Here is a 23,422-nt window from a genome sequence, read left to right as displayed (position 1 = left end):
GCTTAAGTCTGCCACCATATTTTTTGTTTTCTATTTCTTTTCATTTTTCATTGCTGTCTTTTTTCCTGTGGGTTACTTGAACATTTTTGCGATTCCATTATTATTTATCTGTAGCGTTTTTTAATGTACTTTTTTGTAGAACCCTAATAGTGATTTTCTAGATATTACATTATATATACACATGATTTATCACAGCCTATTGGTATTGTCACTTTACCAACTCTAATAAATTACAGAAAATTTACTTCTCTTTTCATCCTTTTATCTTTCCCCACTTATAATTGTGTTTTCTCTACATATGTTTAGAACCATATCAGTGTTATACTTTTTGCTTCAACTGTTAAACAAAGAAAGCTGAAGAAGAGAAGGAATATACCAATATTGTTGCTTCCCTTCCTCCTCTTTCCTGATTCCTTTCAGATTTTCTTCTTTCATGATTTCCTTTTTGCTTAGAGAACTTCCCTTAACCAGTCTTTTAGGCATTGTCTTTGTTTTCCTTTCTCTGAGGATGTCTTGGTTTCCTTCTCATTCCTGGAAGATGCAGCCGCAGGGTATAGGACTCTGGGTTGACAGTTATTTTCTCTCTGCACCATCATGTTTTCCCCTTGGGTCCCCAGTCAGCCTTCTCTCCTTTTAGAGCTTTCTTGTGTCTGTTTTAATATAATATCCAGGTCTTTTAGTTGTTCTCGATGGGAAGAATAGGGAAATGTACTGTCTTCCTGGAAGTGGTAGTTCAGGTTCATTTTTAGATATTCTTCTAGTGCAGTGCTTTGCACAGAGAAATTCTTGATAAATATTGTTAGATGTGTGACGGTAATGTGGAGGGTCAGTGTGACCATGGCCTGCCTGGATCCTTATATGTAGCCTCTTTGTGCAGTCTGAGTTGTTTTTTTAGGTTAGAAAGACTTGGATTTGAGTTCTCGCTCTGCCACATCTCAATTATTGCTTTTGGGGCTATTTAATTAACTTCTGTGCCTCAGTTGCCTAATCAATAAAATGGTGTTAATAAGGCCTGTGTCAGGATTGTTGTAGTTATTGAAGTAGTCTTCATAAAGGCTTTAGCATTGTGCTTGTCACATGTGAACTTATATTAATATTAGTAGTTTTTGTTACATTGAGTTGTCGATTAAGCTCATTTTCAGCTGCATTTCTGCCAGCCTCGGCCTTCCTACATATGAGAATTATACTTACCCTTTCACATTTTGTACTCTTGGTTTTGGTGTGACAAGATCACTGAACCCTTGTTCCATGTTACACATCTGATGAAGTGTTTTCTTACCAGATCATGAATTAAAATATTTGACGAGGACAGTGCTGTGTGCTGAGAACACAGCTCTGGCTTTCTTTCTATTAGTCGTCCCTCCAGGTTCTTAAGACTTGTTTGTTCAGTGCTTTCTGGATTCCATTTTTCCATGACCTGTAATCCACCTAATTGAAAATTCAGTCTGCCTTTCTCTGTCTTGCCTCTAAGGACAATATGACCTTGTCGAACATGTTGCTTAAATCAAATTATGCATTGTTTATGCTCTTCCCTGATCTACTATTAGAACTATGTATTAAATAAAGTGGAGCTAATTAACCAAAATCAATACCATGTTCTTTAGTGAACATATACTGTTTCTAGTATGCTTCTTTTCCAAGTATTTATGAACAGTTGGGGGTACAAAGCTGTTGAACTCATGTAGAAACAAAGTGTTGGGACTTGCAGCAAACCTGTAGTTCAGCACCCACATTTTACAGATGAAAAACTCAGGCCCAGAGCACTGAGTGCCAGGGTCATGTGCTGCATATTTTCAAGGACTTGAGCTCTGGACACTTAGAATATTTATGGCACATTCATGACACCTAGTGGTCAGTGCTCTTACATGGATTGTGCATCATCAGTATCAGAATGCCATTTAAAAAATTTAAATAAAATACAAATACCTCCTGAAAGCTCCCTGTTAACCTACTGTTTCTAATAAAAAATTGTTGCTTCTGAGATCCTTTAATGGAATGAGTTACAGTTTGAAGGAGGGCCAGCAGAGGGCGCCAAGGGTTCATTCACCTACAATACCTGCCAAGTATGGAGTTTTTTCCCCCTGCTTGTCAACCATCAAAATTTTGGACCGTGTGGGCAATGACTTTTGTCTGAATTGTTCACTGCTGTATCCCCAGTACCTAGCACAGTGCTTGACATAGCGTAGGCTTGCAATAAGTATTTATTGAATTTATATTTATTATAAATAATTTCCATAATACTTTTTCTTGGGAATTTAACAATTCAGGAACCTTCAGGACAATAACAAAGGTGTCTTAAGGTCCAAGGCAGTAGAGTAATTTGAACCACTGGCTCAATATTTTACCTTTTGAATTTGATATTTTTAAAGTTCTGATTTGAGTCATTACTGACCAGAATTGCTCTTTTCACCTTTGCTTCATTAATAATTGGTGTTTGGTCATCTGACAAAGTTTTTTCTTTCCCTCTGAATTCTCTGTTAAATTTCTAGTATTTTAAATAGTTCTAATGAGATTATGATGAGTCTCAGGAAAATACATTAGCAGAGAGATTTGCCAGATTGGGGCACGTTTCTTTTGGACCGAGGAGCTCTCCCCCCACACATATGTTCTTATTCTTTCCTGGGTTTTCAGAGCTGTCACGTGGGGGCAGTTTAAGGATGTGAACACCATGGGGAAGAGAGAGGGATGGGTTTCAGCCCTTGAAAATTGAAGATCATTTTGTTCCAATTTACTTTTAGAAGAGCATCCTAAATTTTGGTGTAGTCCATGTTTAAAAAATTATTTTAAGGAAAATTTGCTATGTAAGAAGGCAAAAGGTTCTTTGTGTTGCTCATGGCAGCTTGGCTAAACACCAGTTGTGATACTCTCTGGAGAGCTGTGCACCTCCAGACATTTAAAAGGGCATAGTGAGAGCACTGTGGAAAGAAACATTTTAATATCTGCAGTTGCCCACAAAATCTATTATGCTTGAAACAGACTCCCCTGTGAGAGTGACGGGGACCCTCTGGTTATTTTACAGCCTCTAAATTGCGCAAGTCAACATCACTGCATTTTAACCTCAGATCCATGCAGCAAAATGTTAGATGAATCGTTATTTAGACACATCGATTTCTTTTTCATAGTGCAAATTACGAAGTTTTAAGCAGTCTCAGGCTTTACCTCCTTGCTGTTATTTCCCAAACATAAATTTTATGTGTGCTAAAATAATTATAGTGGTTTTGTATATGGCTAATAGTTTTAAACCCCACTTTTTATGAAATAAAAATGTCAAAACACAATGGTAAACTTGAACCAGAGCTTGGGACTAATGTTTCTAAAGTTCAAAATAGTCTTTCTTTAAATAATTTTGTATTGCACATTTTTTGTTGTTAGTGTACTGCATTGGAACAAAAACTGAAAAAATTGACTGAAGATTTGAGTTGTCAGCGACAAAATGCAGAAAGTGCCAGATGTTCTGTGGAACAGAAACTCAAGGAAAAAGAGAAGGAGTTTCAAGAGGTAAGGTGAATAGATTCATTCGGAGTTTGTCCGGATGTCACAGTTTCATCCTGGGAAAAGAGGCATTTATCATCATTTGGGATGTTCTACTAGGAAAATGCTCTGGGAGGAAAAGGTTGCTATATTTTCCTTCATACTTTGCAATCTTTCAGTTTTTGATCAGAGAACAAGCTCAGTAGTCAGAATGTTCTTTTTTATCCATGTTTTCTGATTTGTTTGAGATTATTATTCCCTGGGTAGGACAGGGTCATATTTCTCCTTTCAAACACTCTCTGTTGTGAAGGAAATTGTGTTACAGTCTCTGGCTGTCTTTAAAGCCTGTGGGTTGGCAAATACATTAGAACAGTAGTTGATGAAGTGGAGAAAGACGCTGGCAGCCAAGTCAGGGCTAAGGATGCCCTCCGTAAGTATAGCTGCCAGTGTGAGGTGGTTCAGCTGGAAAGTGTGTCATACAGATCGAGGGTCCACTGACTTCCAGTAAGAGTGGCTGCAGATCGGAGCTCGTCCTGGTCAGACACAGCCTGACATATTTGTTAAACTGTTATTGCTTTATTTTTTATCTTACCGGGACTACTTGTAAACAATGGGCAAGATGTAGACAGTTACCCAGAAGGAAGTAATTCCACCTCCTGGGGGAATTGTAACCATTTGTGCATTTAAATATATTTTTTAATTTAATTTTTTAATTCCAGTCGACATATAGTATTCTATTAGTTTCAGGTGCACAGCATAGTGGTAAGACATTTATAAAACTTACAAAGTGATGCCCCAATAAAATAAGTATTTAAATATTGTATCTGTTATTTCTTGAGCAAATAAGATATCAGGTGCTTTGATAGTTCCTGAGTGAACAGGGTGACTAAGACCATGGGTTTTATAGTCTAGAATAGTGGTTTTCAACCAGGGGTGATTCCCCCCCCCAGGGGATATTAGCAATATCTGGGGGTATTTTTTATTGTCACAACTAGGGTAGAGGAGTGGGGGGGCAGCTACCAGCATTTAGTGGCTAGGGGTCAGGGCTGCTGGTAAACACTATAATATGGTACAGTCCCTTAGATAAAGCATTGTCCCCAGCCCAGAATATGAGTAGTGCCAAGGCTGGCAATCCCTGGTACAACAGTAGGGTGATAGAGACCTCCCCCTCAAAAACAAACAAACAAACAAACAAAAAAACATACAAAGGACACATACATTAAAAAAAAAAAGAACTGCAAATGTTACTCTCCTTATGTGGTTTTCCAAGTTCATTGGTGACATATACTTTGTGTCATTCTCAATTGTAAGTGGTGTATGGTATTTGAAATTTTAAGCCCCATTTTTGAGCTCGTTTGATTTCTCAGCTGAATTGGGATGGTTGCAGCTCAGCTCTACTCTCTTTTGCCCCTGGCTACTTCAAAACAGAGATGATTGACTTAAGAGTGGGCATGAGGCAGAAAGAGGCGAGCTTCCATGTGGTCGACTGGCAGGCTCCTTCCCTGGCCCTCGGAGACCTGGATTTGATTATGGGGACCAGTGCTCCAGCTCACATTGATCATCAGGTGGATGGTCTGCTAGGCTCCCTGTTGTCTCCAGCTCTGTCATTGCTTTTCCTGTGGGATGTGTGTCACCCTTGGATCCGCCTGGGTACCACTGTTAGTGCGATGCATGTGTCTTTTGCTTTTTAGGAGTTGTCCCGTCAACAGCGCTCCTTCCAAACACTGGACCAAGAGTGCGCTCAGATGAAAGCCAAACTCACGCAGGAGCTGCAACAGGCCAAGAACGCCCACAATATCCTGCAGGCCGAGCTGGATAAAGTAGGCGCTGCTTCCTCTCTCCCTGTTCCTTGTACCTGTTATTTCTGTACTGCAGCTGACAGGATACTTTGAAGGGAAAAATGCTCTGTCCTCACTTTACTTTCTTTTCAAGCAGGAGAGCAAATGGAACCTGTCTGGGTCCGGGTTCTCTCATTTAGAGAAGACGACAGTGAATGAGTGAATGACTGAGGTTCTCAGATCTGAAAGTCTGTAGCACAATAATATTCTGGTTCTTGGTCATGTCACCAGGAGGGAGCTGTCCCAAGCACTGAAAATTATCATCAATTTACTTACCACTCACTTCAAAAATGATGTTGTCCAGTTTTGTGGCTTTACGTTTCATCTGCATGGTGGTCGCTCCCATAATTATGTCTCCATCCTCGACATCTGTTCTGAACTTGAGTCTGTTAATGTGCTGGTCAGATCACGTCACTCTGCTCAGAACTCTGCAGTCACCCCCGTCTGTCTCAGAGTGAGGGTCTCAACCAACATAGATGGCATCAGTTCTTTTATTCCATGACGTTTTTATTATTGAAGAAGAAATGATTATTGAAACCATAAACAACAGAAAACTGAACCTTGGCCTTATTTTCTCTTTGTAGGTCACATCAGTAAAGAACCAGCTAGAGAAAAGATTGGAAGAATTTAAGCAAAATGCCTGCCGAACCGAACAGGCATTGCAGGCGAGTCAGAGCAAGGAAACTGAGCTGAAGAGGAGCCTCGAGGTGAGAGAGGAGCATAGACGAGTGTTTGTCAACCTTTGTTCAGGATGCAGAGGAGGGGTAAAGGGAATTGTTCCACTGCTTTTCAGTGGCTTATGACGACCATGGCATTTTCTCTTTTATTTGTCAGAAGTAGGTATGACAAAATATCTTGTATATAACCTATGACATAGAACATAGTGCTTTTCTTCACTTTCTATTCTGATATAATTATAATTATATAATATGTAGGTAGCAATTATAGGAAAATGACCTTTATTAAGAACACATGCTACTACTTTTTTTGAAAGATTGTTTGAGACCATCTGGGAGGTGGAAGAATGGAAGAAAACCAGGGATTTTCTAAATGGAAAGAAACAAAATTGGTGAAGGGGGTATAATTTAAATCCCTTTTCCAAGGGTTGGCTTTTGAATCGTCAAATATTAAAAACCTGGTAGAAAGTTAGTGACTTAAGTGAGCAAAGTAATGACATGAAGAAATGAAGAGTTTTTAGATTTCAGGTTCTTGTGAAAACATTGAGTAGTTGTAAATTATGTTACTGATGCTTCAGAAGTCAGCATTGGCCTCAGTGTCGAGCATGGCTGACGGTGTCTTTGTAGATTCGTGTCTTTCTACTCTCGTGTCTTTCTACTCAGTGCTGGGTGATATCCCCAGTGGTGTGGGTATCGGACTGCCCAGATGTTGCTTCTGCCGATAGGGTTTTATCCATACTTACTTTAACTTGGCTCCTCTCGGAACTTATTTAGTGGCCTGGAGTTTATTTTAAAGGGCTTAATTCAGAGCCATTTAGGGGAGAACTCAATAGACTGAAACAATTTGAGTAGCGCCATATGTCAGCGTTTCAATATTATGAAGGAGCGCAGCAGAACAGTAGAAGTTTCTTCCCCATCCAATGTCACAGGAGAGACTTTTTCCCACTTGTTTAAATGTTCTGCAGTCACTTTCTAGGCTGTGAAGGTTCTTTTTCCAACATTCTCTATAAAGAACCGTTATTTATGCAGGTGGGGAGAGTCAAAGTGTATTTATCCCCCAGCTTTGAAGAGTGTAATGTGACTGTAAAATCCGAACATCTGTCAGTAGCAAAGAAGCAGCACAGCCAGCCTCAGGGGTAACACAGCTGGAGACGGGAGTCCGCATCTCTAGCCACCGGCGTGGAAGACAATTTCTTATCTGACGATGGTTTCAACAGCGAATGATTTCAAACGGAAGTGTTTTGTTTCAGCAAAACAAATGTTTGCCTTTTGGCCAGTGGGGACCAACCAACAGATGCTTCTGCTAACATTTCCACAGGCAGACTGGCACCGAGCTCTTCCCTCTGTGAGCTTCCCTTTCAGCCAGGAACTCTCCCGCGACGCCCCTGGCTGCCTGGTGGAAGCATTTTGTAAAAGCAGTCATCTGGTTAAGAGGGTTCAAACACTTTTAAAACAGTCTGCTTGGCCCGGGCACAGTGGTGGGCTAGGCATTGTCTTGCAGGTGTTTCTGGAAGACTTGTGTGACCCCCCCAGGGTCTGGTGTGTCAGCTGTGGATCTGTCCATGGTGAACTCGAATATACTGAGTTAAATGCCCCCGTGTTGCACTAATATTTCATTGATGTCTGTGTCCAGTGAGCGTAGTCATGTGCAAGGGCCTAGCACAGGACCAGGGAATTCATTTAGTATCTCTCTTAATTTGTGTGTGTGTTTATGTGTGAGTGTGTGTTTTCTTTTGAAGAAGATATTAAGAACTCAAAGGGTTTAGCTGGCTCTTGCATTTTGAGTTGGGATTGGATCAGAAAAGTGAGTTAGCAGTTAGAGTGGTGATATAACTTAATGGTATAATGGTGGCTTTAGACCGAGCGAGAGCTGAAATTGCATTGCTTTTCTGCCACCTACCTACTGGGTGACCTTGGGATAAGGACTTTCCATTTCTGAGTCTGATTTTCCTCATCTACATAATATAGGGACAAATAAGACGCCTCCCTTTTAAAAGCTGTATCAATGATTAAAATAAATCCTGCCAGCACATAAGTGCTTAGTAGATGATTAAAGTCCACCTGCTCATTGCTGTGGTCTTCACAACTGTTATGACCTGTTTGCTGTCACCCATAGGTACAGAAAGCGATGAGCCAGGGGACATTGCATTTGAGATTTTACACATTTAAAATTTTCCTGTTCTGGCCTATCACTGTGGTCTCTTTCTGTGTCTAATTATAAGTAAGTACAAACAAGTTTAGCGCGCTGATAGGTTTTGGATGCCGAAATAATGCGACAGTTGTACCGAAATTTTCCTTGCTCGTGTTTAGCAAACTAATATGCCACTCACAAAGAGAAATTATCAGTAGTGGAAATGAGATTTAATGGTCCAATCAAGGGTAAAGTTAACATTTAGTATCAAAGTGAATGGAGGGTTTAGATAAACTGCTCATCCAGCATCAGCTGCCAGCCCCATAGCATTGGGGTTAGGTCATCATGTACCATCATTTGACAGCCAAGATGGGGGGAACACTTGCTTAGGGACCTTCCCGAGTGCGGGGATCTGTGTTACACCAGATCCTCTAAGGGGCTTGGCCTGGCAGGCAGGATTGATGAGGTGGAAGGGAAAAAAAGCATTCTTTGCATCCATCCCTTGTTCACGATATAGACTTCGCCCCAGCAGGGGACGTATTAAGCTTCATTCATGGATGGGATCATGAAATAGCACACAGTAACTGAAATTTGTTTTGTCTGGCCCTAGGAAAGGATGCCTCCCTCGCTGCTCCTAAACCAGAGTTGATCTGGGTGGAATAGCTTGCTAAGCTCAGATGCTGGCTTGCGGTTATAGGGATTTTTGTTGCTTTTTTCCAGACTTGTGCCCAGTTTTGCAGATCATGTCAGGATGCAGGAGATGCCTAGGAGAATGTATACTTGTATGCTTAACTCATCGTTGATAATGAGCTACCCAATCAAGTCTTAAGTGGCTGTAGCCTCACAGAAAACTAATTGCGGATGGATGGCAGCCTACAGCTCCATTTTCCGATGCTCATTTTCTAAATTCTGGCCTTTTAAAAATCCTTGGGTTGGTTGTAGCTGTAGCATTAGAAGCCTGCTGGGTCCCAGGATTGGCTGAACATTTCTTCGTTAAAAACAAATATTTACAGAGCTAATGCCAGAATAGGGAAAGACATGTTAATCTTTCCATTTGACTTATTATTTATGTAAATGTCTCCAGTTGTGGACAGAGGTGGTGGAGACCAGCAGGCACATAAACATAAGTTGCCGCTTCCCTCTCTGGGGTGCACCCAGCTTTGTACATGGTGTCTTCTCAGCTTTCTTGTCACCTTCAGATGTAGATGCCATTTGATTTGATTGATTTTTTAGGGCAAGAAAATATTTTATAGGCTGCAAAGTAAACATACTAAGTCAACCCAGGTGGCTAAATTCCAATTCCTGTCTGATGTTGAACTCATTCAGCTGATCTTAGCACTGATCGTGCAGATCTGGCTGCTGTTAGATTTTTGGGAAGAAATACTAATAATGCCCCATTACACTTGTTAAAGTGCTTTAAGATATTTCTCCTTTCACATCTGTGATCTCACTTGATGGTAATTATCCTGTGCTTGAAGAACAAACAGATGATTATAGTGTCTATAGTTTATTGATGTTAGTTTAAGTCAATAACATCATTACTTTACAAAAAAGTGTTTTTATTGATTTTAGAGAGGTGCAGAGAGATAGAAACATCGATGGAATGAGAGAGAGAAACATTGATCGGCTGCCTCCTTCATGCCCCACTACTGGGGATCCAGCCTGCAGCCTGGGCATGTGCTCTGACCCGGAATAGAACCGGCAGCCTCTCAGTGCATGGGATGATACTCAATCGACTGAGCTACACTGGCCAGGGCGCACCATTGCATCTTGATCCTTAATGATCTTTCTTTGTGGACTTAACACTGCCCAGTATGAATGTCAGCCTAGTCTTGAGATCAGATGGAGCAGCCCTTTAGTTCTGATTGATGTCTTAATTTACCAGCAAGGAAGGGAGGCAGGATGAGCACAAAGACAGGAGTTTAAATTACAATGGGGTCTGTCTTATCTTGATGATGAAATGAGCATATATACAGGAACACAGCAGCTGCCAGCAAGTTTTCAAGTCCTTTATCCTAGCCAGATTCCCCCTCTTCTTGAATTTGGCTTTGCTACCTCGGTACCCATCTGCTGGTAGTAACCAGACTGATAATTGAAGGCAGCTTTCCAACACAGCACTGCCAGGGCCATCTGTTTTCTAACGGTGCAGTAGTGTTTTGGAGGCTGGGTCTTAATTGTTTCTTTAAGATTTGGAATTTCCCCGTTTCTCAGAGGGGTATTTAAGTGTGTTTTTTAAAAAGTTAGCCATATGAATTTTTCCCCCCCAAGGATGCGAGGCCCTTAGTTCTGTCAGTATATGCCAATTCTCTGTGGTCCAGAGAGTGGCATATCATATAGGTTGAGATACTTTTGAGCTATAAAAGCATCGAAGGTTGGAAAATAGGTTGAGAAAATGTCTTATGTTTATTGTGTGTCTTAAAAACATATTTAAAGGGAATAGCACTTTTATTTAGCATGCAAATATTGCTTGGTTTTAAGAGCCAAAAAATATACATGTCTTCCTAGATGATATAATGGGGATACCTGTTGTCTCTGCTACTTTATTTACATTTTGGTACATGGGTACTTCATTTAATCAGGTTCCCAAAGAATCTGTTTCACTGTGAAAATTCAGCTTCCTCCATCTAGAATGAATTCTTCCTTCTGTGCTCCAGCCTGATTTCCCATAGCACCCTCTACCTCTCTTTAGTAGTTAGCACATCCCCATGAGTGTCAAGTGTTTGGTATCACATCTTCCCCCACTGGGTTACTTGCTGTAAGGGTAGAGACTCTGTCTTACTTACATTTACATCTTTTATAATGCCCATTCTAGCATGTGGCCCCTTGTAGATTTTTTTGATAAAAGTATCAAAGATAATTTACTCATAAAGACATCCCTGTAACAGTGAACCTTAAGATGGCTTAACAGTGTAAAGTAAAAATTTGTCATGTGAATTTTTTTTAGCACATTAGATCTTTGCAAAGATATATTTGATCATTCAGGTATGATAGGAACTTTCAGCTTGTGTCTTTGAGGATCTTTTAAGTAGGATTTTCCTGAGGAGCTAACTCTTTAACAAGTTTAGGGACAAACTAGAAAGCTCAAAGAAATATATTTCTCAAAGGAAAAGGATTATCATCAGATTTGGGTTTTGTGCGTTAGTTTTAACTTCTGTTCATAAACTCATTTGGTTTAAGCAAAAATGTCTGACTTTATTTATTACTCAGAGGGAAAGTGTGATTCCTCCCCCTAGTGAGATACATAGTCACTTCCATTAGGCCCTTTACTAAGGCAGAAGTCGTAGTTTGCCCGAGCTTTTGTTTGATTATAACCAAGTAAATGTGCACTTTAGGAAATGAAGAAGGAAAACAGCTTCCTTAAGAGCCAGTCAGAGCAAAGCGCCAGAGAAGTCTGCCACCTGCAGGAGGAACTGAAGAAGACCAAGCAGTGTCTGAGTCAGAGCCAGAATTTTGCAGAAGAAATGCGGGGTAAGTAAAACTGGGTGTTTTAGGGTCATTCCTCTAAGCTAATGTTCCTGCGAGGGAGGATGGATGGCATTAGAAATGGAATTTTTCCGTATATTCTCGAAGGACATCTGCGTTGGATGCGGAGAATGTTTTCTCCCTCCCACTTCTTAGTTTCCAGAGTGATAGCTGGAAATTTTTTAATGGAACACATCGAGTCCCCAAATGCCTGTTTTTTCAGCACTCTGAGACCAGAGGGGTAAATATTTTCCACACAAAAGTAAATTGTCAGTGCTGCCTGTCGCCCCAGAGTGCTATTGATGGTCTCAAGTGTGTTTGTTAGTTACATTCAGACAGCTCATCTCCTCTCTCATTACTATTTCCCTTATCATGGAAAATCTCTGTATGAAGTGCATGTTGTCCTAGCCCTTAATGACCATTGGTTTTTGATGATTTACTTGACTGAATGGTTTTATTTTCTTACTTTATAGCTACAGAATTATGCTTACACATCAAATGAATCCACCATTAGTTTCCTTTTTATCTGTGTACCATATGTCTTCTACTTACATTTATTCTGGGGTATTTGCACATCTAGGATTTCTTTTAACTTGGTCTGTGGATTATGTCACATTTGTCTGCGACTGTTTTCTTTTTTAAATTCTCTTTCCAAGACAGCTTTCAATTTTTCCATAGCAGTAGGTAGAAATGTCAGTCTTTCTTGAAAGAAAACTATGGGAAAAGTGAAGGGTTGGGGGTTTTCCAGTGTTGGTCACCAGGGTCATTGTCTCAGGTCCTCACGAACAGAGATGATTAATAGCCCTTGTGGCCGACTGACAGCCATCACTCAGTAGGTAGGCTGAGAGTAGCAGGTTAAAAATTGGATCTGTTTTCCACTTATTGAAATGTCTGAATTTGGAACACGTGCTGCTTTTATCACCTACTATGGAGATTCTCAACTTATATTCTCGCACATTGGACTCGGGGAATATGAAGCCTTCCCATCACTGTTGAATAAAAGCAGTGAGGTTATTCTCAACAGGATGGGACCAGTGGCAAGAGGTGTGTTTTGGGGCAGAAAACAGGGTTGTAATGGAGTTTGAAAAAGCTTCCAGATGATTCTTGAATTCATAGACATCACCCTTATTATGAGGGGCTGGGATATGGGTGACATTGCTCCTCAATAATACTCATATATAGGCCTCAAGAGTTACTGGTTATAGGACATTTTACTCTTTTATACTTAATCCTATGGATTTTGGCTAAAATGGTAGAGTTGTTACTTATTTTTCTGGGAAATCAGAATTACTCTATAGTGAAGTGGACATTTCCATTTCAGTTCTACTTTTGTCACAGTTTTCGTTCTTTCAGTAAGTATTTCAAAAGAGATGAAAGATACAGGCATACCTTGGAGATATGGTGGGTTTGATGGCATCCACTGCAAAAAACGAGTATCACAGTAAAGTGAGTCGTGATCTCTTTGCTGGTGGAGGGTCTTGCCTTCAGTTTCTAAAACATGCAACATCTTTGAGGCACAATAAAGAGAGTATTCCCATACACACACACATAAACACATACAAAGAAAAAGAAGGAAAAAAAGTTTCAAGTGCTTAGGAAAATAATCTCTTGGTATTTTATACAACAACACTTTATTAAGCTATTAGAAAGAAGCTGAACAAATGTATTACCATCCCTAAAAGGACCTTGTCTCTCATTGTCTTCATATAAGCTTAGGTGATTGTCAGGTTATCTACTTTGCAGGAGGTACTGGGCAATAAAGCCAGTTTTTATAGAGATGAGAAGTTGTTGGTTTGTTTGGATTTTTTTTTTCTTTTCAGTTTCAAATTCTTATAAAATAAATACCAAAAACATTGACAGGGCTTTTTATATTTTATTTTTAATAGCTAAGAATACTTCTCAGGAATCCATGTTAAAAGATCTTCAAGAAAAAATAAATCAGCAAGAGAATTCCTTGACTTTAGAGAAACTGAAGCTTGTCTTGGCTGACCTGGAAAAGCAGCGTGACTGTTCTCAAGACCTTTTGAAGAAAAGGGAACATCACATTGAACAACTGAGTGAAAAGTTAAGCAAAACAGAGAGAGAGTCTGAAGCTTTATTGAGTGCTTTGGAGATAAAAAAGAAAGAATTTGAACAATTGAAAGAAGAGAAAACTCTGTTTTCTCGTTGGAAAAGTGAAAATGAACAACTTATAAAGCAGATGGAATCAGAAAAGGAGAGCTTGCAGAGTAAAATTAATCAATTGGAAACTTGTCTTAAGACACAAAAAATAAAAAGCAATGAATACAACGAAAGAGTATGCACATTGGAGATGGAAAGAGAAAACCTAAACGTCGAGGTGAGAAACCTTCACAATGTGATTGATAGCAGGACTGCGGAGGTAGAGGCACAGAAACAAGCTTACACAGAGCTACAGCAGAAAGCTGAGTTCTCAGATCAGAAACATAAGAAGGAAATGGAAAATATGTGTTTGAAAGTTTCTGAGCTTACTGGGCAAGTTGAAGATCTAAAGCACAAGCTTCAATTACTATCAAGTGAAATAGTGGACAGAGACCAACGTTACCAAGACTTGCAAGCAGAATATGAGAGCCTCAGGGATCTGCTGAAATCCAGTGATTCTTTGGTGGCAAATGAGGCTCATCCCAGAAGCCTTTTGGCTCTTGAGCAGCAGTCTGCAGTGAATAATTCCTTTGCAAATGTTCTTGGGGAACAAGGAAACATGCCTTCAGAAAGGAGTGACGGCCATGTAGAAGCAGGCCAAAGTCCAAAAAATTCAGTCATCTTACAAAATAGAGTCGTTTCTCTTGAGTTTTCATTGGAGTCTCAAAAGCAGATGAACTCAGATCTGCAAAAGCAGTGTGAAGAGTTGGCACAAATCCGAGGAGAAATAGAAGAAAACCTCGTCAAAGCAGAACAGATGCATCAAAGTTTTGTGGCAGAAACAAGCCAACGCATTAGCAAGTTACAGGAAGACACTTCTGTCCATCAGAATGTTGTTGCAGAAACTTTAGTTGCCCTGGAGAGCAAGGACAAAGAGTTGCAGCTTTTGAATGAAAGATTAGAAAGTGAGCAAGCAGAGATTCAAGAATTAAAAAAGAGCAACCACTTGCTTCAGGAATCTCTAAAGGAGCTACAACTTTTGTCCGAAACTCTGAGCTCGGAGAAAAAGGAAATGAGTTCCATCCTTTCTCTAAATAAAAAGGAAATTGAAGAGCTGACCCAAGAGAATGGGACTCTCAAGGAACTTCACGCAACCTTAAATCAAGAGAAGATGGATTTACTCCAAAAAAGTGAGAATTTTTCACAGTGTTTAGTTGAAAGGGAAAAAAGCATTTCAGAGTTAACTAATCAGTACGAGCAAGACAGACTTATTTTACTACAGAGATGTGAAGATACAGGAAATGCATTTGAGGATCTTAGCGAGAAGTACAAAGCAGCTCAAGAAACAAACTCCAAATTAGAAAGCATGCTAAATGAATTCACTAGTGTTAGTGAAGACAGAAAAAATGATTTGGAACAGCTAAAGGAAACATTTGCAAGGGAACACCAAGCATTTGTAGCAAAATTAGCTTTAGCCGAAGAAAGAAACCAGAATCTAATACAAGAGTTGGGGTCGTTGCAAGGAGATCTGAGAGCTGAGATCACAGAGATTCAAAGCAATTCCAAGAGAGAGGCTGATGGTTTAAAGCAAGAGATTGTGGCCTTAAAAGAAGAACGCGGCAAAATGCAAAAGGAAATGAACGCCTTATTACAAGAGACTGAGCAGCTGAGGAAGTTAATGAAGACGAAACATGAGCATCAGAATCCAGAATCGGACCCAATTAGTGACTCTGTGCCAGAAAGAGACAATAAGATGCATAAATGTCATGTTCAGCTGCCGATGGAGCTTGAAGTTAAAGAAACTCTTCTAGACAATTATGATGCACAGTTGGAACAATTAGAAGCTAAGATAAGACACATGGAAGTACAACTTGAGGAAAGTGAGAAGGAGAAGAAGCACCTACAGCACGAATTGCAGACAATTCAAAGAGAATTTGGATCTGGAAATTTGCAGCAAGACACTCAGTCACAGGAGATCAGTGGCCTTAAAGACCATGAAGTAGATACAGAAGAAAATTATATGTCCATGCTCCATGAGTTGTCAACAAGTCAAAACAACAGCTCGCATCTACAGTGCTCTGTAGAAACGGCCATGAACAAGCTGAATGAGCTCGAGACCATGTGTGAAATGCTGCGCGGTAAAAAGTTTGGATCAGTATCTGAGCTGAGTGACTCAAGATCAGAATGTATCACAGCAACTAGGCAAGTGGCAGAAGACGTTGAGAACCTAGTCAGTGAAGTTAAAATACTAAATGATGAAAATGGTCATTGCCAAGGTGACTTAGTGGAGGAAATGCCAGAAGGTGAGCTTGGCGAACAACAAAATGCAGAGACGTCGGTGTCCTTAAATCCTTTGGACCACAGTCACATCTATGAACACTTGACATTGTTGAACAAAGAAGTTCAAATGCACCTTGCTGAATTGCAGGAGAAATTGTCATCTTTACAAAACGAACACAAAATTTTACACGATCAGCACAGCCAAATGAGCTCTAAGATGTCAGAGCTACAGTCCTATGTTGACACATTAAAGGCCGAGAATTCGGTCTTGTCAATGAGTTTGAGAAGCTCTCAAGGTGACTTGGTGAAGGAGGGGAAGATGGAACCCGGGGAGGCGCATTCACTGTCACTGTCATTCTCTTGTGTGGCTGACATCCCTAGTCTTACAAGTCTGGGAGAATTGTCATTTTGCAAAGATCTTCTGGAACAGACAGGGGAAATATCCCTTTTGAATAATTTAGAAGGGAGTGTTTCTACAAACCAGTCTAACCTAGAGGAGGCATCTTACAGCAGTCTGCAGGAGGAGGATCTGCCCCAGAAAGCAGTCCCATCCACCCCAGGGAAGAGTGTTGAAGAACTTGAGATCCTCTGCCAGATATACCTGCAGTCCCTCAAAAAGCTAGAAGAGAAAATTGAAAATCAAGAGATCATGAAAAAGAAGGAAATTGAAGAGCTTGAACAGTTACTAAGTTCTGAAAGGGAAGAGCTTGACTGCCTTAGGAAGCAGCATTTGTCAGAAAATGAACAGTGGCAACAGAAGCTGGCAAGCGTGACGGTGGAGATGGAGTCCAAGTTGGCGGCAGAAAAGAAACAGACGGAACACCTGTCACTGGAACTCGAGGTAGCACGACTCCAGCTACAAGGCCTGGACTTGAGTACTCGGTCTTTGCTCGTCACTGACCTTGAAGATGTGAGTACATGGGTTTACATGCTGTTTCTCTAATTATATGTCCAGTAGTCAATAAATGTTTGTTGAATTGAAATCAATATTGAACCTAACTTAAAATATTTTTAGAGTTCAGAGGCATAAGAAAATATCCCAAAGTTCTTAAAGAAAACAAATCAGAACTTTAGCAACATGAGTAAACCTTGGGGAGCTAAATTTCTACAGTTATTACATTTAAACACTATTATATGGGAAATTACGATGTTTTTTATATTCTCCTGGAGAAAATTACATTATGAAGTCAGAATGGTGTCTTCAGGATGTCTGTGTTGTAGGTTTTCATTCTTTGTGTGTTAATAAAGCACACTTGTATATTATATTAGAGCTTAGGAATGGTAATGAGATATGAATTTTAGCGTTTCTTGCACTTTCAGGCTATTTTTAACATTATAGAGTTACAGTCAGTGAAACTAATATGAGTATATTACATATTACCGAACCATTTTCTAACAGTTTGCTATGATACAAATCTATGATTTGGTATTAGTCATTTAAAACGGCATTTCTTTCTTTACTGAGTACAAAAATGCTTAGTTACTTACAGCTTTGTCCTTCTAGTCTGCCACCTAAACTAATAATGCTGTACAGTTGATGAGTGTCACTTTGTTCCCTCTGTCTGCCTCTGTAAGATAGGAAAGACAGGTGGTGAGGAGGCAGCAGGGGTAGTCACAGCAGCTGATCCCCATTTTACAGATGAGAGGAAGGTGATGTCCAGAACATGTGATTTATCTAAGAATATAGATAGTAAGTGCAGGCTCTGTGCTTCAGTCCTTGGGCTGGCAATCTGGTCAGGAACCTTACTGCCTTCTCTTATTGAAGACTATCAGAAGTGCTGAAGATGAAAGCTGAGTGTTTCATGTGGAATTGATTAGCCTCTTGTTTGATCATCATAGAGAAATTTTATATTTAGGCTACCTTCACTATTCCTAGCCAGAAAAACTATGAACTACAAGTATGTCAGTGTAGATGATCACATAACTGGAGAGTTTGCCTTCATTGTAAGTACCTTACCCGGTGCCTTGCCTAGAGAGAACACTTACTGAATGTTTGTTTAATTGTGTTGAATATTTGGGTGGAGAGAAGAGAATGTATGAAATATGTCACTTGAAGAGACATATTTAGCAGAGGCAAGAAACCACTTTCCATAAAGTAGCAATGAAGCCAATTTATTCTATTATGATGATTCCTGAAACAAGTAATGCATTCTCATTATCTTTTACAACTCAGGCTATTCAGGGTGGAAACGATAGCTGTGACACAAAAAAATCAGAAGAATGTACTTCGGAAACTAAAGAGAGAACAGCAAAGCAGGACGTTCATCTGATTTGTGAAAAAGATGTTCAGCAGGACCTCAGTGTAGAGGTGGAGAAAGTCACCAAGACCGTGGCAGTTCTGCAGGCAGGAGAAAGTCCTCAGGAGCTGTCTCCAGAAACCAATTCTGATTCCCCACTGGAAGACAAAACCCAGGACTTTCCAGAATGCATTTCTGAGTTGTCACTTTCTGGTTCTAATGCTTTGGTACCTATGGATTTTCTAGAGACTCAGGTAACCACTCAGAATCTCCAGCTGCAGGTAAAAGAGACATCAAATGAGAATTTGCGATTACTTCATGTCATAGAGGAACGTGACAAAAATGTTGAAATTTTGTTAAGTGAAATAAAAGAGTTAAATTCAAAACTCAACTTACAGGAAGTGCAACTAACTACCAAGATTGAAACATGCAGAGAACTGAGGAAAACAGTTGAAGAACTTAAGAAAGAAAAGTCAGATTTAATGGAAAAATTGAAAATCCTTTCTTGTGATAACCCAGAGTTCCACCAGAGAGTAGAAAGTTCAGGAGGCCTCAGCTCTAGTTTAGAAATGGGCACAGCTAAATTGTCCCATGAAGTTACTGAAGATCGTGTAACCAAGGTGGCTGACCCCTGGAGAGAGAGATTCCTCGACGTGGAAAACGAGCTGCAGAGGATCAAGTCTGACTTAGAGAGAGTTCAGGCAGGGAAGCTGCGTTTAGAAAAAGACAGTGAAAACAAGCAGCGAGTTATCAGCTGTCTTGAGGAAGAGCTCTCTGTGGTCACAAGTGAGAGAAACAGGCTTCATGGAGAATTAGATGCTTTGTCAAAAGACAACAACGAGTTGGACTTGATGTCTGAAAAGATGAAGGAGAAACTTCACGAGCTGGAGCCTCAGCGGGAGTGCCTACAGCACGTCGATGTGGTGGAAGCCGAGCTGAAGGCCAGGACGGAGCTCCTTCAGACTTTGTCCTCAGATCACGCCCATCTCCAGGAGCAGCTGCAGCGCTTGGGAGAGGACTCACAGGCATTGTCTTTAGAAAAAAGTAAGCTGGAAAACCAAATCGGACAATTGAATAACGAGAAGGAATCGCTTGTAAGGGAATCGGAGAGCCTGCAGACCAAGTTGTGTGAACTGGAGCAGGAAAAGCTGACTGTTGCTAAGGCCTTGGAGGCTGCAGTAATGGAAAAAGGCGAGGTCGCCATGAGGCTGTGCTCAACCCAGGACGAGGTGCAGCAACTGAGAAGTGGCATTGAGAAACTGAGGGTCCGCATCGAGGCTGACGAAAAGAGGCAGCTCCATGTCCTAGAGAAGCTGAAAGAAAGTGAGCGCAAGAATGATTCCCTTCAGGATAAAGTTGAGAACCTTGAAAGAGAATTGCAGATGGCAGAGGAAAACCAAGAGACAGTTATTCTTGATGCTGAGAATTCCAAAGCAGAGGTGGAGACCCTGAAAACACAAATAGAATTGACCACCGAACGCCTGAAAGCTTTGGAATTAGACCTCATCATGATAAGGTCCGAAAAAGAAAATCTGACCAAGCAGCTGCAAGAAAAACAAGGTCAAGTGTCTGAGTTAGATGCACTACTCTCTTCCTTTAAAACTGTATTGCAAGAAAAGGAGCAGGAAAAAATACAGATGAAAGAAGAATCCAAAGCTGCAGTGGAATTGCTTCAAGCAGAATTGAAAGAGCTGAGCGAGGAGGTGGCAGCCTTGTGTGATGACCAAGAAACCGGGACGGTCAGAGAACAGAGCCTGGGCTCCCCAGGGCAGGGCGTGCACCAGCTGAGAAAGAGCATCGAAAAGCTGAAAGTGCGCCTAGAAGCTGATGAAAAAGAGCAGCAGGAAAGTAAGCATCATGCGGATTTGCTTAAGGATAGGGTAGAGAACCTTGAAAAAGAACTGGAGATGTCAAGAAAAAACCACGAGCTTGTGATTCTGGAAGCGGCGGATTCCAAAGCAGAGGTGGAGGCCCTAAAAGCAAAAATAGAGGAGATAGCCCCAAATCTGAGAGATCTGGAATTAGATCTTGTCAATGTAAGGGCAGAGAAAGAAAATCTGACAGAAGAACTGCAGAAAGAGCAAGGCCGAGTATCTGAATTAGAAACATTAAATTCTTCGTTTGAAAATCTATTGCAAGAAAAAGAGCAAGAGAAAGTTCAGCTGAAAGAAGAATCTAAAATTGCTGAGGAGAGGCTTCAAACACAATTGAAAGAGCTTCAGGAGAGAGTGACGGCCTTGTGTGATGACCAAGAGGCCTGGAAGGCCAGAGAACAGGATCTGAGTGGTCAAGTAGATTATCTTGAACATGAGAAGTCTCAGTTGCTGCAAGGCCTTGACGAGGCCAAAAGTAATTGCATTATTTTGCAGTCTTCTGTGAACGGCCTTATTCAGGAAGTAGAAGATGGTAAACAGAAACTTGAAAAGAAGGTCGAAGAAATCAATGTACTAAAAATTCAAATCGAAGACCGAGAGCAGCTTGTCTCTAAACTGTCCCAGGTGGAAGGAGAGCAGCAAGTTTGGAAGAGGCAAAAAGCAGACCTGGAGATTCTGACGGTGGAATTGGAGCAGAAGATCCAAGGGCTACAGTCCAAAAATGACGCTTTGCAGGACGCCTTTGAAGCACTGCAGGCTTCTCACAAGGACCTGGAGAAAGAACTTGAATTGACAAAAATGGAAAAAATATCTTTTGTTGAACAAGTAAGTGGCTTTATATACATTTACATGTGTTGTCACGAGGGAGGGAAACCACTGGGTGAGTTGTACTTCCTTCTGGACGGTGTTTGCAGTATTGGACCAAACTTGGTAAAGGCTTGAAGTTTACGGGGTCTTGACCTTTGGGGACATTCAGCTGGCTGCAGCAGTAGTGACTCTTGCTTTGCTGTGGCACACATTTGCATGGGACTCGTCTATGCGTTGGCCTAGGTTATCAGTGTGGCACCTGGACATGGGAGAAGCTCTGGGATATGCAGTTCCTGGTTCATTACACTTCCCTTTCCCACAATGCATCAGAATAGTAACCTCCCATACCCAGGTGAGAACCACTGCTGTAGAGGGTATAACGGGTACTAGTTAGGATCAGAAGGGAGCCCCTTCGCCCCTGCCTTGCCTTTATTGTCTTAGGAGAAAAAGCTGTTAGGGTGGTGATATTGTCACCAACAGAACCCTCACAGCTCCCAGTACGTGTCCTCGGGAATTTGTGCTTTCAATGCCCCTCTTTTGTACCTTCTTGTGCTGCAGGCTCCTGTTTTGTTAGCTGATGATTAAAGGGAAGATCTGCCATCAATAGGCTCACTTATTAATGAAAATTTAAGTTCTTTGCCCTCTATGCTTGCTTACTGATGTAGGAAAGTGATTCCTTCAAATCACAGTTTTACTGGACAGATATTAAAGGAGCAAGGGCGTGTCCAGAAAATGGGATCGATCATAACTGTGTTTTCCAAGAATTTCAAGTTTTCGGGTGGCTTGCAAGAGATGGCGGCTCTGGTGGAGATGATTAGGAAAAATATACCACACTATTTCAACGTCAGGGAGCAAATGCAAACGAGAGCCTTAGCTGGCCGTGCTGATCAGAGCCGTGTTTCTTGCAGCTCAGTATGGCATCGGAGGATTAATAGAGATCTTAGAAATGATAAAAATCTAAGACGCTGCCTCATACAGGATCTCTGAGGTTTAAGTTTAATTCAAATTAATGCCTTTATGCAGGACTTTAATACTAATATTATCTTTCCTTGTCAATCCTTTTCTTATTGCTGTCTTTTATTAAATCTTTGCTGAGAAGAAAGGATCTGAGCACCAGTAGGATCTGAGCATATTAATTGAGTGGATTAGTAAAAGGAGGCTTAGCTGGGTCCCATTTTCTTGTTGAAGCCTGAAGTGATGTCATGAATATGTTGTATGGAAGGGATTAATTTGATCAAAACAGACAACCAAAAGCAGGCCCTGATGAAAGATTAAATTTCAGGTGAATGCAATGACTTCGAAGGAGACTGAGCTGCAGAGAGAAATGCACGAGATGATGCAGAAAATGTCGACGTTGGAAGAAGAATTCAGCGGGGAGAAAAATCGGCTAACTGAAGAATTAAATTTAATGTCAGAAGAAGTAAAGAGCAGCAAAGTAAGTTTCTCTGTGACCGATGGATAATTCATTGTGCACATTCTTCTTGTTTGTTTTTGTAAGACCTGCCATGTCCCAGACTGTCTTAGCTTTGGAGAAAAGGAACCCCGCGCTTATGTCATGGTCAGACTTGCAGTCATCTTCACCAGCCAGCACTGCTGTGAGCCCAGGAGTCACGAGAGGCCCCTGAACACATACCCAGACCTGTCACGGAGCCCAGATGCTTTTTCATAGATGGGGGAACCCTTGTACTGTATTAACTCACAGCAGAAATAGATTTCACAAAGCTTTCAATAGGCTACTTTCCTAGCCTGCCGCAGATCACAAGCCAGAACGTTGCTGGAGACAGATGCACTGATCTAGCTAGGAACTAACAAAATAACAGAAAGTTCAGTAAGACGGAAAGGGAGAGCAGTCTCGGGTGCTATTTCAGAGCAGGTTTACTGTGGCAGATTTGTAGCTGCCCCTCCCCACTGCTGTTCCCATAGCAGAGGCTGCTGACTCAGACCGCCTCGATTCCTCCTGAGTCTCTTAACACTGAGCCCCAGGTAGCAGCCACTGTGCATGGAGAGCTGCAGATGCAGTGAGACCTGTGTGCCAGACCCAGGTACATGGTAAACATTCCCATATCCATATAGTCCTCATGCAGCTTCATCCTGAGGAATACTTACAAAAGGATAGCGAAATAGAGTTGGGATTATGACCCTGAATAATCGCAGTTGAAATGACATTTGTTACAGCCTGTATAAGAAGTTGGGGAAATTTGTACTTTCCTTTAACTACTGTATTTTAAGCTAATGAAAATTTAAAAGTTTTGGCATTTAATCTCAGCTATTGATTTAAGGAGTTTTCTGGCAATGCTTTGTGGAAGGAGTTTGTACCAATGATAAATTTGAGTGTTGCATCTGCTGAAATTGCCTTTGGCACTGAGCATCTTGGGACTATCCCAAGTATATTGTTATCTGTATTTCACTTTTAGGCTCTACTGAAAAGAAAAGCTAGGTGTTTAGCCTTAGATTTATACATATGAGTATGGTAGCTTGCAGTGGCTTCATTCACTCATTTATTTATTCTATAACTAACAAGCACTGCTAAGGTTAGGGGGCAAAA

The 23,422-nt window shown here is 40.9% G+C and overlaps 1 protein-coding gene across 1 annotated transcript in view; it reads left to right on the top strand.

Annotated features, from left to right (window-relative positions):
• CENPF (centromere protein F) overlaps positions 1 to 23,422 on the top strand; it is a 50,004-nt gene that overhangs the window by 13,753 nt on the left and 12,829 nt on the right. Inside the window, exons 8-14 of the mRNA XM_016224645.2 lie at positions 3,373 to 3,498; positions 5,163 to 5,291; positions 5,894 to 6,016; positions 11,450 to 11,585; positions 13,466 to 16,869; positions 18,133 to 20,895; positions 22,160 to 22,312. Coding sequence (XP_016080131.2) covers positions 3,373 to 3,498; positions 5,163 to 5,291; positions 5,894 to 6,016; positions 11,450 to 11,585; positions 13,466 to 16,869; positions 18,133 to 20,895; positions 22,160 to 22,312 — 6,834 coding nt within the window. The remainder of the gene's footprint in view (positions 1 to 3,372; positions 3,499 to 5,162; positions 5,292 to 5,893; positions 6,017 to 11,449; positions 11,586 to 13,465; positions 16,870 to 18,132; positions 20,896 to 22,159; positions 22,313 to 23,422) is intronic.

Source organism: Miniopterus natalensis, chromosome 19 (genome assembly GCF_054644295.1).
Source record: "Miniopterus natalensis isolate mMinNat1 chromosome 19, mMinNat1.hap1, whole genome shotgun sequence".
Classification (NCBI taxonomy): domain Eukaryota; kingdom Metazoa; phylum Chordata; class Mammalia; order Chiroptera; family Miniopteridae; genus Miniopterus; species Miniopterus natalensis.
Note: the sequence above shows the minus strand (reverse complement) of the source record. Positions and strands in the feature narration are given on the sequence as shown.